This window comes from Takifugu flavidus, chromosome 7 (genome assembly GCF_003711565.1).
Source record: "Takifugu flavidus isolate HTHZ2018 chromosome 7, ASM371156v2, whole genome shotgun sequence".
NCBI lineage: Eukaryota > Metazoa > Chordata > Actinopteri > Tetraodontiformes > Tetraodontidae > Takifugu > Takifugu flavidus.
The window spans coordinates 2,968,006-2,990,787 of NC_079526.1; the positions used below are offsets into that span (position 1 = coordinate 2,968,006).

General features: G+C 46.5%; 1 protein-coding gene across 1 annotated transcript in view; it reads left to right on the forward strand.

The window, feature by feature from the left end:
* lpp (LIM domain containing preferred translocation partner in lipoma) overlaps positions 1–22,580 on the forward strand; it is an 89,987-nt gene extending 67,407 nt beyond the window's left edge. Inside the window, 4 exon segments of the mRNA XM_057037912.1 lie at positions 5,338–5,507; positions 18,009–18,187; positions 18,975–19,095; positions 19,530–22,580. Of these exon segments, the coding sequence (XP_056893892.1) occupies positions 5,338–5,507; positions 18,009–18,187; positions 18,975–19,095; positions 19,530–19,658 (599 nt within the window). The 3' untranslated portion in view covers positions 19,659–22,580.
* Positions 22,581–22,782: the final 202 nt, after the last annotated feature.

Genomic DNA, 22,782 nt, shown 5'->3' on the forward strand with positions numbered 1-22,782 from the left:
TAAGAAATGCCTCCATTTTTACCATATTTAGATATGTTACTCGGCTCTGGATGGTGTTTTTGTGTAATAGGACGTATTTTGTGGGTAAGGAAGAGCGTTAGGGTCACCCATGTGGAAAGACAAATGACGGGAGGAAGACTGTAACTACAATAACAATATAAATACAAAATGCTGCGCAGGTGGAACCATAGTTTGGACTCGGATTAATTGACTGATCCATTTTTCTCCATTTTAGCTCATAAAAACAGTGTTGCTGTCAGTACCAGAACTTTGAAGAGACTGAACACGATGCTGAAACTTCTGGTTCCTAGCTTCCTATTCAGCGGCTGAGGGGGAAATGGAGGGAACATGAATCCACCGAGCTGATTCTGTTTCTCCTATTGTCAGATTTTGGCGCCTCTTATCTGCATGGAAATATTTTTGACATTTTGGGTGACGCATTAACTTTGTCTGACACTATTTGATTTGTTAAACTTCAGCGTTGTGTTTTGGGCACAGCCTCTTCAAAGTCCTAAAACTGAGAACTACATGAAAAGAGAAAGTATTTCATTGTTCCTAAAGCTGAGTCCAAAGTAGAGTTTCATCTGCACGGTATTTTGGATAAAAAAGTCACATTTGCTGGTTGTTATAGTCTCAAAAGGGTGAGTTTTTTCCTCGCCATTGTATTTCAGAGTTATTGACTTTTTTCTCCAAGTGCATGATGAAAAAACTCTCCTTCCTCTGTATTTTACCCTAATACTCTTCCCTGCATGAGTGCAATTGGACGTCATAGTAGCTGATTTCTAGAAGCCAGTTCTGGTTACCTGCACTCACGAGTAAGGTGGAAATTATAATTGAAACTTTCTCAGACTGTTTGTCATCTCGGGACTCGATGCCGTCTCCAAACTTGTCTGTGTAATTTATGAATGTGCCTAAAGGAACAACCCACTTTTTTGTGATGAATGTTTATTTTTTTCTACACACAAAAATAAAACCCTTAAAAACAGTGCAAAGCAATTAACATTGATGGGTTTAGGAAACAACAAGCTGAAAATGTTCTTTTTCTTTACGACAATATACTGCGTGTATTTTAAAGTGAGCACAAAACTTTAGTCCCCATATGGATTTTGTCCTTTTTTCCATCCGTTTTGAATGTGGGATACAGTTGCTGGCTTTGCCATTGGGGTTTGCAAGGGTTGCACCAGCAGAATTCTATTCTTCAGTAACAGTGTGAAAAGTTTTGGTCTCCCACAAAAAAAAAAGTTCCCTGCGATCCTTCTTTACATGCACAATCTTTGATTTCTGACGATGTAAGATCAAATTCAGCTGCAAGTGTGCTCTCCCTTTGCCTTTCATGCTGCTTCAATATCACGGCGTGGAGAGAGAAAAAAAACAAAGACGGCAACGACTGAGGGAAATCTGAAGCGTTCTGCCACTCAAAATCCCCCATTCCCAAACAACAGCGTCTCACTGCCACTACAAATACATTAGAAATCAATTATTTATGGAACAGAGTCAGGGCCTCTTTAATCTTTTCCTTTTATCCAATTAAATTGTCTAACCATTCCAAGCCTCTATAGCTCACAGCAAACGTGCTTCTTTAAAAAAGAAAAGAAAATAAGAAAAGATTTTCTTTTCAGTCCTTTTGACTTTCGATGTATCAGAGGAGAGACTTCTGAGGGTTGAAGAATGAAAGGAAGAAAGTGTGTAAAGTGTAAATGAACTTGCCCCCCCCCCCCCCCCCCCTCCCCGTCACCACCACATTGGTTCAACAGGAACTATTTGAAGTTTTGATATTAAGACTCTGGTTTCATTCCCCGTGCAAAGGGACACTGGGGAGCAGCGAGGCCTTTCATGATTCCTTTATGCCCAGCTGAAATAGTTCGAAAGTATTTGCGATCATTTCCACGGGGGTAAATATGATGTGACTTCAATTGCTGTCCTCTATTATTCAAGAAATCAACTGAAGTAGGGTGTGAAAATTGAAAAATGCTTATTTCTGACGCAGACGCGCGTAATTATTGATGTGAATCACTGTAAAACACTCGGCGCTCGTCTGTATTATCAGACGGTAAAACTGTTGGAGGAGAACAGATAAAGACTCACTCAGAAGCGTTTTTTTATCCTTTTTACAGTGCGAGACTTTTTTTTCCCCTTTCATCTCACAGTTGAGACGTGGGGAAGGTATAATTGAAATGTTTTTTGGGTCGTACCTTAAATCATTTCTAATAGCTTGAAGTCAGCTAAGCCGACTTTAAGGCTTTCTGTTGATGGACTGTAAAATTACTCAGCGGTACGTTTGACACTGTTTGCATCATTACAGTGATTCATGAGGTAAAACCTCTTGTGATGTTGCAATAACATTTTTATTATCTCAGCCAATTTACAGATGAAAGCGATCAGTAAATAAGACAGGTGCGTCTCATTTTAAAGTTTCCAAACGCGCCGCTTCTCTTTTCTTTCAGTTCATAAAAATCGGAGCTGTGCAAATGAGGAATTGAACAGATCGTTTATCATAGTTCCAAAGGATGAGCTTCTGTTTGGGATATTTAACGGTGCCGCCCTACACACACTGTGAGTTTTGGAAGGGCGCTGGATCACGCAGAAGATGTCAGATTGATGACGATAATAACAACCTGTGGTCCAGGTTTACCACCCATATCGTTACATAATCAATACTTACTTAAAATGAAAGATAAGCGTCATTTTCTTAATGTTTACGCACGCCAAACAGATTAAAATCATAACCCGGCGCAGTCAGATTGTCACCTGGGATGGGGGGTTGTCCAGAGCGTGGACTTTCAGACGTCAGCGAACAATAATAATGATCATTTATGAGGACCGATTCCCCTGCGGCGCCCCTCTGCCTGGTTCCTGCTGAAACGGGGAAAAGCTCTGGATTTTAACAATAATGTGAGGTAACAGTGTTGGTCTTCATTAATCTGTTGCATGCGCCACTTCACATCTGCTGTTTGTTTTTTTTCCCCCCCACACGTCTCAAGCGTGTGAGACGTCTGGTTCTGTATGACAGTTCTGGTGCAAACACATTATTTTCTTTGTCTGCATCTGTGTGTGTGTGCTACACATACTGTATGCAGACTGTATGCACAGTCGCGCACAAATAGTTCCTAAGGGCCTTCACGATCACAGACTGCCAAAAGGAAAAGGATTTCCGAGAGGTTTCCTTCACGCTATTTAAAGTGGGAGCCCTGTGGGACATGTTTGGCATTCTCATCCACTCACTGAAGATGGCCTGTGATCTGAAGCCACTAACAGGCTCGGCATGCTCCCTCTCTGTCTCTCGCTCTCTCTCTCTCCCCTTCTCTCTCCCCCTGGCTCTCTGAAGTGATTACCCTGCTTGTGATTCCACTGACACCCACATGTCCCCCTGAGATGTGCCTTCATCAGTTTGTTTAATCTCCCTCTCCATACAGTAGGTAAGGCAGCCATAATTGAGGTGTGGATAGAGCTGTGGGAAGAGATGAAACTGATAGTGTGCTTTTTGTTTTTTATTTCTTTTTCCCGCGCTGGCTTGACAGCTGTTGGTATATCAGTGGCACTCTGCAAAGGGGGTGTGAAAAAAAATGGTCTTTGTAATGACTTAATTGATGCGACGGCATCATTTCCTGATGCGTTTCCAGCCACTGAACCCGAAAAAAAAATTCCACATGAAAACGATGCAAAGAAAAACAAACGTGGTTTCAATGATGACTGGAAAAGTTGCAGATCCTGTCATTTGTTAATCAACTTTCCACACTTTCCACAGAGAATAAGATAACGCTTTATCTCAGAGAGGAACACCATCAGCAGGCCCTACAGTCAAGCAGATTTTTGATCTCAACAACACATGACTGTGAAAAGTTGCGCTGATACCTGGGAAAGAATTAGCTTTCCACTCTGTTCCAGCACTTTGATACGAAAACAGAAAGTGGGACTATGAAAACGCATGCATCAGATACTCTATCTCCCCCGGTTAGTGTCTCGCCGCTGTCTGTAACACGCTTGAACTGCTGGGTTCACAACGCCGCACCGTGTCAGTCATCACGAAAATCAGCCTTCAGATCAGGAGAAAAAAATGAAACAAAAATGATCTACACAACGGAACTGAACTTGAATTAATTAAATATCCTGTATCATCCTTCCTCTGAGAGATTGCATCTGTCTTCAGATGTGTAAAAAATAAAGCATTCCGAGATAATATTTTTAAACCCTATTATTGTAAGATACCAGTAATTAAATTGACAGTGTTATTAATTAGGTTGAAGATAACTTGCATTGAGTCGAGGACATCTTAAACTCAATTAATGATATCTCCAACTCAATTAAAGATATCCAAATGCCATGTCTCGCAATATGCAATCTGGCTCTTTCTGGCGCAATAATATCAGTTCACTTGTGCCCTTTTTACAAAGACTTGGTTGTACTTCTAAAGTTTTCTTTTTATCGTTCAAAGCCGCTTTTTTTTTTTTTAGTTGAGATGTCGTCTACGTCACCCTGTGGTGATGCGTATGGCTTCTTTAATGTTGCATACTTGCCTTTTAATCCCTCCTTATCCCGTGTTTGAAATAGAAATAAAGATTAGCCTCATCTGACATCAGGAAGTGAAGCTTTTAAAGGGATTTCTTTTTAAATTTGGGGGCATGGTCGTACTAGTGGCTGGTCCCAGGGAGCCAACACGATGCTAAAATGCTATTAGGCTTTAGCTCATTTACCAAGAAGCTCAAAATCTCCAATTAGTGGCTTTTTTTAAAGGTGCGTTGAACGAATGATCAGCTGAGGAACAGAATTAGGTCGTCGACAAACATGCGGAGTGGCTGATAAATCACTGAGGCCTGTAGAGTCCCTGATGACCTGCCGTTCCGATCGACCTCGTCGTGTTGGGCGGTACATTCAGTACTTCTTCAGGCAAACGTGTTGTCATTGTGTTGTGCGGATTTTTGCCCGTTCTGCCTCCGGTTTTTACCTTTTCCATCTTTGTTATCGTGGCATTGCAGCTCACGACACTAGATTTTGAGATACCCTGTCTTCTGAACTCACATCTTTTTGTACCTTGAAACTATTCAAGAGCAAACCCATTCAGCGCTAATATGTAGCAGGACCTTTGACTTGTAAAGGCTGGCATTCACACATTGTAATTGTAATAAGTGTCTCTTGGCAAAGTCCTTCTAGTTTGACCCCGCTGTGTTTCAAAAGACGATAAGTGTCATAATAACACATTTCATCACGGCTGCCCTGAACAACACTCACTTTAATCTCTGTCGTGTTGGCGCTGAATGCAAGTGTGTGCCGCTATAAGTTATCTGACCTTTAATATGTGTTGAAAGTGGTCTCAGCCTCCCGTCCTCTGTCCCCCAACAGGCCGCTGTGCAAGCTGCGGAGACAACGTGGTAGGTGAAGGCACCGGCTGCACTGCCATGGACCAGGTCTTCCATGTCGACTGCTTCGTCTGCATGACCTGCAGCACCAAGCTGCGTGGCAAGCCCTTCTTTGCCGTGGAGAAAAAAGCCTATTGTGAGCCGTGCTACATCGTGAGTACTGTTTATTCTTTCCTCCACCTGTCTCGCGTTCTGTTTTTGACCCGCTCTGCTGTAGTTCTACAAATTAAAATAAGCTAATTTGTCATAATGAAACGCACTTGCTAAAATCCACATTTTCAGCTGCACAGTAGCTAAATATCCATTGTATAGGTGCAGAACTGGGCACTGCGCACAGCTGGAGATGCATGTTCTGCAGCAGGAGCCCTCTCAAACATACAATCTCTGACTGTGGTCAGCACAGATTTGATCCGATTTCACATTAACTGGCGCTGTCGTTGATAAAGCTGCTTTAACGTTGTAACGTTGGCACTTCAAATATTGAAATCGGTGAATGTGGGGAATTTGGACTGTGCGAGTTGTCAAAGACAAACAATGGCATTTATATCATAAATTAGAATATGTTTGTGCTGATTTATTACCGATGAGTAAGACGGAACCTGGCCGACTGCAACCTGATCTGACACCAGCTGTAATGCTTTAAAGTTCATGTTCATGATGTCATTTCTGGGTTGAGAACCGGCTTCATCTTTGATCTGATTCTTCACTATTCTGTGTTGAATCCAATAAATTAGACGATTTAAAAAAAAAAAAGAGGAACATGTAAAATATGGATGTTCAATAACATTTTTTCTCAGACCGAGTATGCGCATGAGTACAATAAGCTATCTGTCTGTCTGTCCGTCCGTCCGTCCAAATAAGTTTAAGTGTGGCTTTTTTTAAAAAACATCTTTATGCCATATATGTTTTAACTTTTAACTATTGACAAGTCTCATTAAAGTTGTCTAAAGCTAGCAACATCGTCGCTATCAAACAAATATGCCGTTGCAGTGAAACAGCTTCTGAGATGAATGGAACACAAGAGCCACCCGCTCTCTAGACAACAGGAGCATTTGGAAAAAGTTTCATACCGACAGTCCTTGATCAGAAGGGTTAATTAAAACAGCCGGTGGTGCAAATTGCATAAAATGCTAAATATGGCAAGATCCTAAAATGAGCTACTCTTCAAACCGCTTCTTGCAACTTTAATTTTGCCGAGTTTGCGTTCTGCAATTCCAAAATTGGCAACGTTTCCTGGTTGGGAGCAGCCACGCTTGTGTGGACAGCGCGCTGTGTTTGTCCAAGCAGGACGAGAGCCACTGATGCTGGAGTGCACCACCATGTTCTGGTGCACTACTTGATATAAGTTGCTTTTTTTTTTTATTTTGCCTTGAGCATCGGTGAGTAGCGTCACGAGTACCACTCATTTGGAATGAGCCCGGTATCGGCCCGATACCAATACCTGATAGGGGTACTCGCCCATCCCTAATGGAAAAGGTTCCATCTGAACAACACTCAGGGATATCTGAGAAAACACCAGTGTCGTTTCCATCTTCGGGAGCCTTTGTTTCTGTTTCCCAAACTGTGGCCCGATTTCACGCTGCTGCGTTGGGCAACAAATAGTCATTTGATTGCACAATATTGTCTTGAAAGACGCATCATTCTGCAAGACCACAAGGAAATGATTTTACAGAAGTGTGTATGTTCGGTTAGAAAAAAGGCAAAGTTTCTTGTTGTCAGCAACATCGCAAACAAATCTGTAGTTGGGTTTTTTTATAGGCGAAACTTACCGGAACCGTGCAACAAGCGCTGCCTTTGTAGTAAACACGCTGGTGGGACACGGCTGATGTGAAGGTTTATTGCTGCATGTGTGGAAATGTGACACACGGTCCACCGGTGGCTGGCTGATGGAGTGGAATAAGCCTTTCCCTCAAGCCGTCCCTCAGGAGGGTCCCCCTGCATGAGCCTGGTCCTGCTCAAGGTTTCTTCCTGTTAAAGGGGAGTTTTTCCTTGCCACTGTTGCTTGTTGGCGGTCAGGCCCTGGGATTCTGGAAAGCACCTAGAGACAATTTTGATTGTAACAGACGATATATAAATAAAGATTGACTGATTGGTGTCGCTGCAGCTTCAGGGGGTATTTTTAGGTCCATCCTTGTTTAGTTGCTCTCGCCTTCAGATTATTCACCGTCATTGCACCGAACCCACCTGCAGGTTTTTAGGATCTGGCTGTATTGATGATTTCTAATGATATGATGATAATTCTATTCTGAAGACACATGCATGCTGTTGATTTTTCAGCACGTTATAATTCCTGCTGACGTTTTGGATCGCTGCACTCGGAGAAGAGCCTTGAATCCACTGAAGTCTCACAGTTGAGCCTGGTGGTGTTTAAAGCAGCGACGGGCCATCTTCTAAATCACCCCTATTCAGAGGCACTCACTGTGATTGTAGCTGTCTCGTTTGGAAGTTCTCCAGCCCTGATACATGCGCTAAAGAGGAACGGGATAATTTAAGAACTTTATTTATGCATTTCATCAGCATAAATGTTCTTCTGGCACAAGATCAAAAGGAAGGGGGAAATCTGAATTTCTTAATGAAAGTAATTTCTTATTCTTTTCTTCCCCATCCTCGGGGTCATGCTGCACGATTAAAGAGTGAACGTGAGAGTTTGGGTCTCAGAAGAGGAATGGCATGGGGAGAAAGAGAGAATCTCCACGTGGGCCTCCAAGTGGAGTCAGTCTAGGAATGGCTGCGAGCAGATCGTAGACCGTAGATCGACGCTGTAGGATCTGTAGATCTGTTCACGCTCTCCCACCTTCGTACCCACCCCAGGAGCAACAGAGGTGTTTAATAGCTTTCTGCTACGATGAGAAATAACCAAATATTTCTATGTAGAGAAGACAAAGTCATTTAGCAAAAGGGGAAACAATTCAGACTTTTATTGTGATTATTTTGATGGATTGTTGATTAATTGTAACATTTCAGCTGCAGTTCTGTTTCCTATTAACAGTAAAGGGTAATCAAGTGTATCGTGATGCAATAAAGTGAAATAATCTGCACATATATATAGTATACATAGTGTTATCTGTGGGGGGGGGGGTGTAAAAATATGTGTGTATCCGTCCCTCTTCTTTAACTATCCCGTAACTGGGTGGGAGAACCCCGAGAGAACCCTAACACATGCAAACTCCCCACAGATATTCGAACCCGTAACCTTCGTGCTGTGAGGCAGCAGTGCGTGAAGAGTTCATTTAGATTCAGTATAGAAACATAAGGCATTCAAAAAGTAACATTAATTCATTAAATTATTTCCTGGCCTTTGACTCAGTGCCATCCTGGCGAACAAGTTTTACGTGGAACCTGCGGACATGTGTGATGTCAGCGGGACCCTTCATGCTAATCTGAGGTTTCTGTTAGGAATGCTAATGCTAGTCAGGGTTGATATTGGAGCACTGGGAGAAGACAAACGCACCAGTGTGAGAGAATAATACCCATTACGTGTGTGGAGCTCTGACTGGAGCTGCAACGCAACCATAAATCCACAAACCATAGAGACTTCCTTGTAATGTGGATTACAAATCTAGTTTCAACATGATGGTTGTTCCCATCTGCTGTCATTCCGGGAAAGAGAAGAGGAAGCTGGCTCGAGTGCACGCTCAAAGGCTGCGCGTTGCCACCAACTTCCAGGTGTTTTGTCTCGGATTGTTTTTCTGCGCCGAGGTTATTAAAGAACAAAAAACTAAAGAAAGCTTCTGCAACCAGCTTTGAGAGGGAGCGGAAGCATCAGCGGGTCACAGCGTTTTGGAAAGTCCTCGTCTTTTGATGAAAACAGGCTTATTCTTGTTTATTTACACGGAGAGTGGAAACACTGATTGTTACATCCTGTACTTGACAAATCCTCCACATCACACACACGTTAGGTGACATTTGTGGGCAGACGCTCCCAGTACAAGAGGAGCCTGCCGGGGCAGAGAACTCGGCTATGCAAATAGCAAAGCCCTTCCCATTGCCATACATTAAGATGTTACAGCGTATCAATTAGGACATCAGGTGCCACCTTATCTAGACTGAGCCTTTACATATTTTCATGGCAAATGCTGATATTTGTTTTGGGAACATCCTGCTATTCCACAGGTTCATTTGCCTCATTCGGACTCTCCTGTCAGATCTTCCTAAATCCTTCAGGTATTGTGCAGGAGCCTACCCACCTCCATCACCATTATCTGTCTACTTCCTCATTTGAGTGATTCTCTATCTGTCGTTTCCCGAACGCCGTCACCGGATTCTCCCAGCAAGCATGCGAGCCATTGTCTTCTACTTCCCGTCTACCTGCTGTGGGGTTTAATCGCTGCCTATCTAAATAGGTATCAAGGAGATTAAATCTTCTGAACTTCAGCTAGTGTAGAATTTTGCATAGAGTGCTCCATTATCATCTCAGTGAGGCACGTTTGGGTCCCTACTGATATTGATTTTACATCCTGAGGTGTCCTAGCTTTCCCCATCGCGTGCTGGCTCTGTACGTGCATGTGTGTGTGAGTGCAGACGATTGTCAGGACAAACATGTACTGTACTGGTAGAGTACTGCTGACTTTATTTAAGCTAAACCATTTTTGTGTTTTTGGAAGATTTCTTTGCTCTTAAATCAGAGTCTAATGACAATCCTCTCTCGTCAGATCCGTATTAGAAATGTAAAAGCCTTGTTCAGATGAAACGGAGCTTCTTAAGCAGGGCCTTTGGAACCACCTTATCATGAAACATTTGTCACCGGTGTTAACGAGGAACATATGTTATCAGTGGTAACACACAACATACGCAGCTGGTGTCAACATGGAACATATGTTAGCGGTGCTAAAACAGACCATATGCTAGCATGACACCTTTGTGCCTGACATTAGTTCTGACTCTGATTAGACGTATTAATGCAACCAAGACTATTCACCGTTAGATCAGACCGCTCGTCATTCTTGACGTGTTTTTAGTAAGATTTAGTGTCACTGGGCTATATATATTTATATATACGGTATCGCTCTTGCTGGTTTTAGGCCATTTCTATTTTCTGCATATTTCACGGGTCCCTGTAAATTTCCACAGATTTCTTCCAATCATGTCTTGTTTTGCTCCGTTAACATACTGTGATATGACTGTTCTGCCCCCTGTTCTATGCTGGTAAACCGACTGTTCGGGGGGAAGGGGGTCGGACCCGATGCTTTGTTTCCTGTCTGAGGCAGAATCACATCCCTGCTTTCCTGTTCGAGCTGCCACTTCCCATGAATATAGATCATCCAAAGTGCAGGCGGTTTAGTGTGCTGTAATGAGACTGATGTAAGTAAAACAAGGTCACCTCAGGAGCAAAGCTTCATATTGAAAGAGCAGTAATAAAGAGATAGGGATTTGCCCGCACAAAACCTTAATCTACGTCTACCTCTTTTGACAGTTCCAGAGTCCACCAAGGTCACGGACGCCAACTTTCTTGAATGTAATTATTTTTATCATCTGCAGTTGTACTAATTGTGCTCTTCTTTAAAATAAATGGACTTTGGTCTCATTCACTACATTTTCCAAAAGATGGGATGATGAACTTTCAACAGAAGCCTCGGCCTGCCACTCACCAGGACCCCGCTGATGATGGACAGATGAGGTTTAACCTGTTTACTTTTAGAGCTTAAACTTCCCTGGGCTTTTTCTTTGGTGTAATTATTTCATCATCGAGACGTGTTTCCCTCCCCTCTCGTATTTCCCCTCTTTTATTATAGTCCACTTCCCATTTCCCGTTCCATCTCCGTTAGACATGACGGTTCCCAAATCTTTGCATGTTTCTTGTCAGCAAGATTGTTGAATTTATGGTTTTCATAAAGAAATTCAGCACTTTTATAGGGGGAAAAACAGGGCTGGGCCCAGGATTGGCTCTTGAACGCACCATAAAAGTGCAGCAGAGTCTATAATCTCATCATTTTGTGTTTGAAGATTTCTGAATTTCCTTAACCAGAACCAAAAGTTTCAAGAAATAGAAAAATGAGGAATTGATCATCGGTGAAGCCGATATTATTGACCAAGTAAATAAATGTCTGTGGCAGAGTTTATCGCCACTAAAGCACCACAGGGTGCGACCGCAGCCTAAAGCTTCCAGGGGCCGGCGCAGCCCCCACAGACGACAGCGCTGATCTCGCCTATATTTGGGCCTCTGGTGACGGACGTCCTCCCCAGCCTGTCTCCTATTTCACAACGGGACCCCCACGGGAACTCCCTGAAGCCTCGGCTGTCATTGACAGGCGGCTTAAAGGCTTCATCCCATCGATGCCCGAGCGCTCCGAGAACCAACCCAGAGAGGCGATCTTTGTAATGCTGCTCCCCCCCCGCGGTGAAGCGGTAACGTCTCTAATTAGAAACGACGGCGCGCCTCCCACACACCTGTCAGTCCTCTGTGAGGGATATCCAGGTAGTCGGATCCGGAGGCTGGCAGCCAGCGTGGCGAGTTCAGGGCGCCGGTTTGGTCGTCGCTGTAGAGCCGCAGCTTGCACGTCAGCGAGCGCGTTAACAGCCCGCTCTGGCAGGTAAACAGCCTTCTGGTTCATACGCGGCGTCTGAAGCGAGCTCTTAAACGCGGCGGCTCGGCTTTTTGCTGACGTTTCATCAAATATTCATGGCTGTCTGCATTAGCTTGCAAAGTTCTAATTGAGTTCTGTATATTCAGCCGTGATTAACTCGGTCTAATTCCTCAAAGGAGTGAGCCAATTAGATAGCACTTGCCTGAATGGGATTTCACATCTTAGTAAGTCTCCAGTCTTGCCAAGACAATTATGTGGGTGTGTATGTGCGGTGCAGCGGGTATGAGCTGGGTCATTATTTCTTATTGCTGATCCACGCTGAAGAAAAGCCAGCCGTCCTCTCGATACAAGCGTGTACATGAAAACTATCAGCGTTGTTATTAGACTGCGACGCTCGAGCAAAACCAGAGAGCCCTCCAAAACCTCATGTTTGTCACAGCATACCCCCCCCTCCCCGCCCCCAATGAAGAGAGAGGATGAGTAAAATATCCGAGACCTACTGCTGACCCACCGCAATGTCATTCTAACTCATGGCACATAAGAAGTCCTGCCGGGGTCTTTGTCAGTTTCTCTCTGCAGCCAGAGCAGGAGACATTGCCCAAAGTCCAGAGAGGTCACGTTCTGCTGCACGCTGAGTTTAAGGAAGACGGGCAGACGAGCAGGCCGGCCACTTTGGCTGAGCCGCGCAGCCGGATCGGGGTGGGGGAGGGGCCCGCTGCCACCTTTTATTTACCAAAGAAAAGTCAGAACGCGCTGTGATCTGCGCGTCCGCCCTGTCCCTCCTCGTCAGCGGATGTCCCCTGATACCGTCACGTGGTCACAACACGGAGGGAGCCGAGCCGCTCAGCTGAGCGTCGCGGGCCGCGCAGATATTTGAATCTCATTTGTCACTTTTGGCTTTTGCTGTTCTGTCAAAGCCTGTGTAAATATACACAAACAACAACACCCCAAGAGCGTCCACATCCGCTCCCGACTCGTCTCTTCTCAGTCTGTATGAATTCATCACCCAGGCAGGCGGTGCTGAGCGGAGCCGTGGAAGCCGTTTCAGGTCAGGAGACGGCGGCACCTTGGCGCGGGCGTTTTGAGCGACTGGCGTGCACACGGATGAGCGTCGCACGCCACAAATTACACCAGCAATAAGAGTCCGGGTCAACGATCCTTTCGGTTAGCGGACCGTTGGACGGTCCACATTCAAGCTGACACATGCACTGACACCCACACGTAAACAGAACATCCGTGCGTGCGCCCGCGCCATGACGGTGCAGGAGACTGTGATCTCCATACGGCTGTGAGGGTGGCGCGGCCTCTATGAGGGATCGGGTTCACATACTGACCCCCATGATATAGAACTGCACTGACAGTTCTGACAGGGCTCTCCGGAAATGTATTTTTGGAGCGGTATATGTTTATTAACTCCGTCAATATATGTTAGGTGTCACCCTTCGGCGTCAAGGACGTCTCATCGTCACCAATACTGTAGTGACCTAAAGAACAAGAGGGCGTTAAAGAAAGACGTGCATCCTTCTTTAGGTTTGGGGGCCTTCCCGCGGTTTTCAGCTGCCGTCGTTGTTGTTGTTGACGGCACAGAAATGTCGTTTTCTTTAAGGCCCTTGGTCTTTTCCTGCTGCTGTAGTTCACGCAGGAAATGGTTCTCTATGAAAGAGCAGGGCTGGTTGAACCTTTTGATCTGCTGCGCTGCCTTTGATGCGCGCCAACGCGCGTTGAGCTGTCAGACAACAGCACGGGCGAGCGCGTCACCCAGGGCCGCTTAAAATGAGCTCCGGGTCACCGGCGGGCTGCTGTTCTCACCGTGGTTCATCTGGTTTCCAGGAGTTTCGACCCCATATTTTTGAGTCCTCTTCTCCTCTCTTCACCTGGGATCCGCTCAAGGTTTCCTCCTCTTCAGGGGAGTTTTCCTTGACAGTCATTGACATTTTTTTTCTCCGTTTCCAGTCTCTAGTGTGTGTTCTTATTGTTCTTTTCACAGATTTGGAGATCTAAATTCCCCCTCAGAGGCAGAGTTTAGCTGCATTTCCCAGGCCCAGACCCCCATGATGTGGGGTTCAAGTGTAGCGCACACTAATGTTCCGTTTTACCCCAACCACAGAAATCTTTTGCTACGTGACGCTGTCGCCAGGTGCTTCCTTAAACATTTGAATACCTCTGAAATTTACAGCATCTGCTTCACTTTTCATTGATTTACAAATGATGGTGCGGCGTGAATCGCGGAAATTTTCTGTAAACACACGTTTGGAAGTTTTGACAAATTTGCATCAGCAAAATTTAGTTTCGAGTCAGTTTTCTTTCTTGCTTCTTAGTGGCGGAAAGAAAATAATACAGCCACACCCACTGATACTGTAAACTGCAGGAACTGCTGTTTTTACCCCCTTTCAAACAGAGTGAAACTTTTTATTTTGGTAGTTTCACATTAAAGTGTAGTAAGTGTTTTATTTTTTCAAACCGCAAATTAGCTAACAAAATGCTAACAAAATGTTGCTTTCTTCTAGCGTTTACCACTTTCCCAATACCAACAGCTGTTTTAAAATATATTAAAAGATTACATTTCCACATGCCAGGAGTCTAGCTGAGCGCCACGGGCCCAATGACTTGTTTGACTACATTACAGGCGGTGCACACGATGGTGCACGCCGGCTCTTTTTGTCCCATTTCACTTGCACTGGTGTTTGAGTGATGATGGGCCAGGTGTTCACTTTTCATGGCAGCTTCATTGTAATGCATGAAATAGATGCTTTAGTGAGGGGCGGCCTCGTCTTTGTTGCCATCTAATGGAAATGATGCTCCTTTTATTACATAACGATTCAGCAAAGCTCTGGAGACCTTTTAACATTCTCTGTGGTGTCACCACTACTTGCTGTCATCATAAATCCACTGCCTGTTCTCTCCCTTCCACTTCTTACATTTCTTAGTTTTCGTGTGAGACGTATATATTTGCTGGCATAACCCCCATGTTAATTGATAAAAGTAAAGGAGGCCCCTTGTCAAGGTCTGTTAAATCAGCTGAAACCTCCCTCAGGAAGTCGGAGGGTCGCTGATTTGACTCATAGTTGATGACCAAGACAGGAAGTCGTCGGCGAAATGGGAGTTTAAAGAAGCTCCCGTCTGAGCCACCTTCCACACGCCCGGTTTGATTCCCACAACGCGGCCACACATCGTGCAACGCGTCCTTTAAAGATGTGGACATTCTTGTGCGCGCACGCACTCACACACACGCACACTCAAACACGTGCACTGGATCAGATCATCTCTAAATTTGGCACACTCTGCTCAGAGTGTGCCAGATCACAAATCGCGTGCAGTCACACTGAACTCCAGGCTGCTTCCTGTCAGCCAGACTCGGCCATGTGAAAAAAAATGAACACGGAGGTGTAAAAAAAAAAAGAAAAAAAGATGCAGCCGCGTTTCCAAATGTTTATTGTTTCAGATGTGGCGTTGCAGCCCTCCTTTTCCCTGTGCATGGCTGTCAACATAGTGTGTATATGTAATGTATATGTAATATATATCTGGAGTTTTAATGTTAAAACTAGAGGTGTTGAAGGTGTTTCAGGGTCGCAAAACAGATCGGGAACTCTTTTATTTCCCCTCACTTTCCTAAAATTAGAATCCCGTCAGGTGGCAAGCATCCCAATATCAGCTTCCGTGTGTGTGTGTGTGTGTGTGTCTTGGGGGTTTGACCTGTTTAACCTGCTCTCGTCTCTGATTGTGTGTTTTTGGGGGTTTTTTTGTAAACATGCGTTGAATAATGATTCTCGTGTGGTGCCCGTTTCAGTCTGGTTCACGCGCCACACGCCTACACGCTGGGACTCACTTGTGGCATATTTTAAGTGGGGGGGGGCAGAATTCAGAGTTGCGATTGCCCCCTGTTATTCGCGCTGCCTCTCTGCCTCGTCCTGCCCGTCCTGGGCCTGCTGGTGCAGTGGGGAGCGCACGTGACGCCTTTGACGCACTTACACGCTTTGTTTGCCATCGCGCCCCTCATTCCAACGGACAGCTGTGTCAAATGTTATTTGGGAGGGTGGGGGGGAGGGATCGGGGCCGGTCTGCGCTGGCATTACTGCGCTTGGTGCAAGTCCATGATAGCACTTTGGAGCAAAAAGAACCAACTTCCAAAACGGGCCACAATTGACTTAAACGCACTCCGCTCACCCCTCAGTTCAGCAAGAGGCTGTGTGACCTAAATTCACTTTACCTCATCTGCCTAGACATTTGTTTAGCCTTCTGGGCAAACACTTACAGAAATGTATGAGGGTGGGGGGGGCTACGTATGCTTGAATACATCATATTTAGTCAGGGGAGCCGCGAAACCCGGACATCTGCAGACACATACAGCCCTCTAGTGGCAAAGCGTGACGGCCCTGGATGTCTGAGAGAGGCCGCGGAGTGATTTAGGCCGTCTGTGGCGGCTGGAGCCAAACACGGAGCAGGTGAACCGTCTGTTTAGGAGACGGACATCAGGTCCAGTAATACCAGATTACAGGAGTCACCATGGCACCGAAGAGCAGCCGAACGTAATTGAGGTCATAGAATCGTACCGTCAGCGAGGAAGAGGGAGAAATTTTGTCTTTTGAGTACTGTACTCATTACAATGGCCCGGAGGAAGCGTGCGCTGTGAAATCACATGCTCCAGTTAAGCTAAACAAGGGCAAGGTATTCCCACATGAAGGACAGATGAGAACAAGTGCGAGGGATTGCAGATGGATGAGTGAGAGCGGGAGATGGCTCAGCGCTGTTTGGCCCTGCTATCGTACCTCCAGTCTCAGGTTACAAATATATAAATATATGGTCTCTCTCTCTCCCCCCGTCTCTGTCTCTCCACCTCTACCTCTCTCTATCGCGGTGCACGCGTGAGGCAAACCTCAAGGGCTCAGCGCAGCGAGCTCATTAAAAGGCTTTATTCCACCTCCAAGATGGAGCAGGATTGCAATACGGACATTGTTTACACACAACTGTTGCCCTGGGAATATTGTTTATTTCTATTATCGTCTTGGAGGGGGAAGAAAGACAAATAAATATGCAGAGCTTGTCTGCGCACGCTGCTTTTTATGAACTAATGCCTCTCCAGGAGTGCTTTGAAGAAACGACCATATATGTTGTTTCTTTTCCACGCCCCCCCCTCGGCCTCGGGTCAGACGAGAGGAGCTCTGATCTCACGCCCTTCGACACGTGGGCAGAAATCGGGCACCTTTCCGTGAAGCTGCTTCCATCGTTCGTGTATTTAAAGTAGACGTGGGCACGTGCGCCGCCGCCACACCGGGGGCACGGTCGGGAGACGACCTCAGCCGAGCGGTCACAGGAGTGCGGTTCCAAACGGCGGGGGCCCGGCGGTGCGCCTGTCAGGCGGCGGATGACGCAGAGCAGTGTTGCCACACACCCGGAGCCGTGTTTGGAAACACTGAGGCAGCTCGCGACCACGGGGGGAACCGATGGGAGCAGGTGAACCGTGAACTGTTTAGCTCAGCCAAGCGCGGAATAAAGGCTCGCGCGCCGCGGCGCAGAGATCCAGGAAACGCCCGGCGCCGGCGGCGGCGGGGTTTGCACCCATCGCGTCGCCCGTTCTATCATCGGGCCACCCATCGATCACACCGCATGATGGATTTCCTCCAACCCCGTAATTGGAGTCGGGCCGAGAGAGGAAGCCCTTATTTATGAGCTATTGAAATAACGAACGCTGTCTCTTGGCAGATATAAAGAAGAGAGATGTCGCAGATAAGTCAGAGGCGAGCGGCCGCCACGTCTCGACGCCGGCCGCTCGCCCAGGCAGCTGGAAAAAAAAACCCTCCCAGTCATCACAAACTGGAAATATTTACTGCTTCCACTTGTGCATATGAGAGAATGAAGTATGAGCTGCTGAGAAATGAGTGTGTTTGTGTTTCAAGAGGAGGCTAATCAGATTGCCGGAGCTGAGGAGTCAGCCGAGGACAGGCTGCAGTAGTAGCCAAGCAACTTCCAGCACAACGCTGGCAAACGCCGTTCTGGAGCAGGAATGCTGCTGCTCAAAATAAGTTCTAATTGTAAACAAGCATCAGAGGGGCTGTGAACTGAATCATCAGAATCCCCGCGTCCCCGTCAGGACGGCTGTGTTATGTGTGTGTGCGTGTGTGTGTGCCTGCAGAATACCCTGGAGACCTGCACCATCTGCAGCAAGCCCATCATGGAGCGCATCCTGCGGGCGACGGGCAAGGCCTACCACCCCCACTGCTTCACCTGCGTGGTGTGCCACCGCAGCCTGGACGGCGTCCCTTTCACCGTCGACGCGTCCAACCAGATCCACTGCATCGAGGACTTTCACAAGTTGGTTCTCTTTCTTTTCCTCCCCCATCGCATTTCGATGTTGGCGCCGACACGTTCCGATACCTCTGAGCTCGCCGGCCCTATAGGTTTCGCGGTAAATCCCAGCCTGTGTCGCGACCCGCTGATTGCGTAACCAGCGCATCAGCAGAACTCTTCCTCTGCTCAGTGACCAGAAGCAGAGCAGGAGTAAACAGCTGGCTGTAGGTGTGAGCGGAGCTGCTGTTTAATTCCACATGACAAGCGTGACCTCAGCAGCGCGGCCCCCGTGTGTCGAGGAACAGTCACAGAAGTGCTTTTTTCTCTTTATGACTCTGACTCCCCAAGCAACCCCCCCCCTCCTCCTCCTTAGATTAGCTTTAGGGGAGGATGCGAAACAGTTGCGACCTTCTTTCACCAACCAGGACCAGAAACCTCAAAGCTGCTCATTTTTGCACGGATTCTATTGTTAGACTGACTTCCTGGTGCTGGCGGCGTTTCCAGAAGACGGCGCCGCGGCGACGGCTGGTTTCAATAGTTGTGAAACCCTTTTACTAGCTTGAGCCGCGCGGAAACGGTCCCTTTCCCCAAAAGCGCGTAACGTTACGGGACGCGGGCGCGAGTACTAAACAGCAGGACAATGAAGTGAATTCAGATGACCTCGGTGAAGCGCCCGCTCCACTGAGTGGTTCTAGGTCACCGAGGCTCCCAAAGTGCTGGATCTGATCCGGGTTTAATTCTGGGAAAACAAATGCTGCGTTTTTATTGCCGCTGCGAGTTAGTCGGTCTACTTTTTTTCCTTTGCTGCCAGGAAGTACGCTCCTCGCTGCTGCGTGTGCTCCGGGCCCATAATGCCAGCCCCGGGACAGGAGGAGACCGTCCGCATCGTGGCCCTGGACCGGGACTTCCACGTGCAGTGTTACCGCTGTGAGGTAGGTCCTCCAGGTGCCGTCAACACCTCATCCGGGTCGCCTTTTGACTAAAACTAGAACCTCTCTGCCTCGAAATAACTTCCCATCACTCTTGTCCAAAGGTCAGATAGATTCCCTGGAAAGAATCTGGGGAAGCAGATGTGATTTTGTTGGTCTATTTAGATTGAATGGGGGTAGATTTCTAAAGACGACGATGGCAGGACCTGACCCTGACCCTAACCCTGACCCTGACCCTGACCCTGACCCTAACCCTGACCCTGACCCTGAGCCTGACCCTGAACCTAACCCTGACCCTGACCCTGACCCTGACCCTGACCCTGACCCTGAGCCTAATTCAGCCGCTAGTTCTCAGTTCCCGCCCTGTTTTGCATCATCTCCACACGTGTTTGTGATCCCACTCTGAGCCCGACTGACCCGGCGTGTGCGTCCTGCAGGACTGCGGCTCTCTGCTGTCAGAGGGGGACAACCAGGGCTGCTACCCCCTGGACGGACACGTCCTCTGCAAAAACTGCAACACCAGCCGCATCCAGGCGCTCACCGCCAAGGCCACCACTGACCTCTGAGCCGGCCGGCGCCCGCTCCCCTCCACTGTGATGACCCGGCGCTCCCTCTCCATCTCTCTTCCTGCTTCTCCTCCTCTTCTCCTCCTCTCACAGGCGGACTTCCCAGCTTGGAACACACACACACACACACACACACGACGCTGCCCTGAATATGCACATTTTCACCCACACGCACGTACGTTTGGACCTACATCACATGACTAAAATGAGAAGCTTGAAGCTTTTTAGGCAGGATGAGAGCTTAGAATTGAGCGGCGCTCTGAAATGACCTATCTTTGACCTTCATCCGCACTTCATTTTCAAGCGGTGTCTCTTTACCAGTGACAGTCTCATAGGACGCCGCACGTTTTCATTATTCTTTTGTTGTCACATATATTAAAAAAAAAATCAAAAAGGAATAAAAAGAGTTTGACAATCACCCTTTCTTCGCTGATCTGCGGCACTCGATTAATAGTTAGACCTTAGCAGCAGCGTTTACCGTCGGACCGGCGCCAACGCGCGCGTTTCTTTTCCTCCCTCAGCTCGGTGCATTCCCACACGGTACGCGCGGCGTAACGGCCGTCGGATAACCCTCTGAATCCACGCACTCCAATGCAGACCAACACGACACTATAGCGATATTGATTATGCAGCTTTGGAGCAGTTTTGCTCTGCTAGCTTAGACCCGCGTGAGTAAGAACAGGTGTGACATGGCTATGCAATGTTTAATGTTGATTGCAGTGACACTTTATGAGATTTTTTTTCTTTTTATGAATAAGGAAATATTTTACATGTACAGAGTCAGTTCTAAGTGTCCTTATCGTGTCAGACTGGGCCGTTGGTACCGTGTGACTGTGTTTGTCAGTATTGAATTTGTCTGTTATGTTTGATGTTTGATAGGCTAAGAAGGGACCACGAAACCTTCCCCAAAATGACCTACAGCCTCCGGCCTCCGACAGTTAGAGCCCGATGGGCTTTTTTTTAATTCTACCATGTGTGATAGTGGTGAGTTAAAGGTACTCTGGAGTTTTGGACCACTGGGAGCTGGGAGCTGCAGACCAGCTGCTTAGCGACTGAGCTGCCTCTGGTCCTAAATGACCACAGAAAAACAACAGCTGCATGGAAACAGAACATCGTGCTCCGATCTTGGCAATCGATTTGAATGAAATAATGGATCTCTAACACATCTGTGAACACCGTGATCCAGTTATTCACTGAAGGCTAGAAGTTGGTGAATGCCACATAACATGCAAACATTAGGTTTTCTAAATCTCTAACGAGTTGCCGATAAAAACAACGAATCCAACAAAACGTTGGATTCTTTCGGCGAAAGCTCTAATTCTATTACTGAGTTCAGCTCCAGCTGCAAATCAAAAGGGACAAGGTGTCCAGATGTTAACCAGGGCCACACACACACATGCGCGCGCACACACACAGTGAAATTAAAGTAATCTTAACAAAAGTCGTATCTATATTTAAAAGCGATGCCCAATTCCATTAAAACTTCTGTCTTCTGTTGCTCCCATCTGCTGATTTGATTTATTTCTAAGCTATCACGCTGGTTGTTAGGCAACAGTGGACTAAAATACACATTCTGAAATTTAGATAGTATCGTTAGGCAGCATGCGTTGCTCGGTTGTACCTGACAGGTTTTGTATGGTTTTTTTTCTGCTGATCCGGCCAAACTGTGCTGCCGAGTTCTAATACCAGCAGGTGTTTGGAACCGGAAATATTTCTGCACAGTTTATACGTCAAATGCGTCTTTGATAGTGTACGGTGTCATTTATCGGTGAGGAGAAGTGTAGTTGTTGAGCAATGAGCGCCGAGACACCTAATATGAGCGTCCACACTCACCCAGCACCAAAACTAGCGACACAGAATCATCAAGGCCGTCATGAGCTTTTATAGGATTTTAAATCATTTCCCAAACCGTAGATGGATCTATTAGCACACGGCTAAAGCTCAGCTGTTGCTCTGCTATGATCTACTGTATGTAGCACCACAAAGTTCCAGCTGTGGTGGGGGGAAGAAACAAAAAGAAAAAAAAAAAAAAGTGTTTTTGCATTTTGTTGCGTTGTGTTTGTGTTGTCTGTCGTCCCCGTGCTTGTGAACGTGCCTTTGACTGAGCAGGGCTAATTCTTCCTAATGGACTGCTCACTGGAACATTCAGCCATGGTTATTAGTCTTGACCAAAGGAAATGGAGAAACGGTAAAAGCTCTGAATCTCTTCTAGATGTTGCCATTATGCACGCTGCTTTGAGCTGCAGCAGCCGTCACGAGGTTTACATGCAGTTAGAGGTATGTTCCAGCACAGCTAGGCCATTTAGCTGGACTGCTGTCCTTGTCCCGATTATGTTTATACGAGGGGAAAATTGATAAGTAGCAATATCTCTACCTTTAGCTTGTTGGTGCCTTGGTGTCTTCCTCATATTCAAGAGAGATATTTACTAGTTTGTTTACCACTTTTAAAACGACAAGAGTGACATCAGCCAAGCTAGCTAATATAGCATAAGCCAGCGTACATTTTAGTTGACTTGGCAAATCACCGCATACTGGAAAAGCCTTGTTTTGTTTCCTCCGTCGTAAATAAAAAAGACCTTTGACAAGAGAACGTCGGGAGACGAGGAATACGTGTTATTAGCCTCCGGGCCGCAGTAGCAGCATTCATCAAATGGTGACTGAGCTTCCTTAATTGATGAGTTGGGAGCAAGAAAACTGCGTTTTATCCAAATCAGAAATGTTAATTTCTTCTGCCACATGTTTACACGTCCAGTTTTCCTTTTTAGGACATCATGACAACACCCCGAGTGTTTGATGTGAAACTGTAAAGCGTGTTTCGCTTTTGATTGTGAAAGCATCTGGCCTGATTTTGAATTTTGAAAGCATCATGTAGTTGATTATTTTTGTGGTTTCTCTCTTCAAATAAAGCTTTGCAACAGCCAATTTCTGCCTGTTTGTGTTTGTTGGGCAGCCTTTTGCAGGCTGATATCGGCGCATCCCTCGCTGTCGTTTCGCTGCGACCTCCAGTTGACCTCCAGAGCAGCGGACCTCTGTGTCGCCGAGCTCCTTCGCTCCTTTCAAGAGTCATTTAAAAGCTCTTCAGCGGCAGCAAATGGCCAACGCTCGCACAGCTCTCTTCATTTCC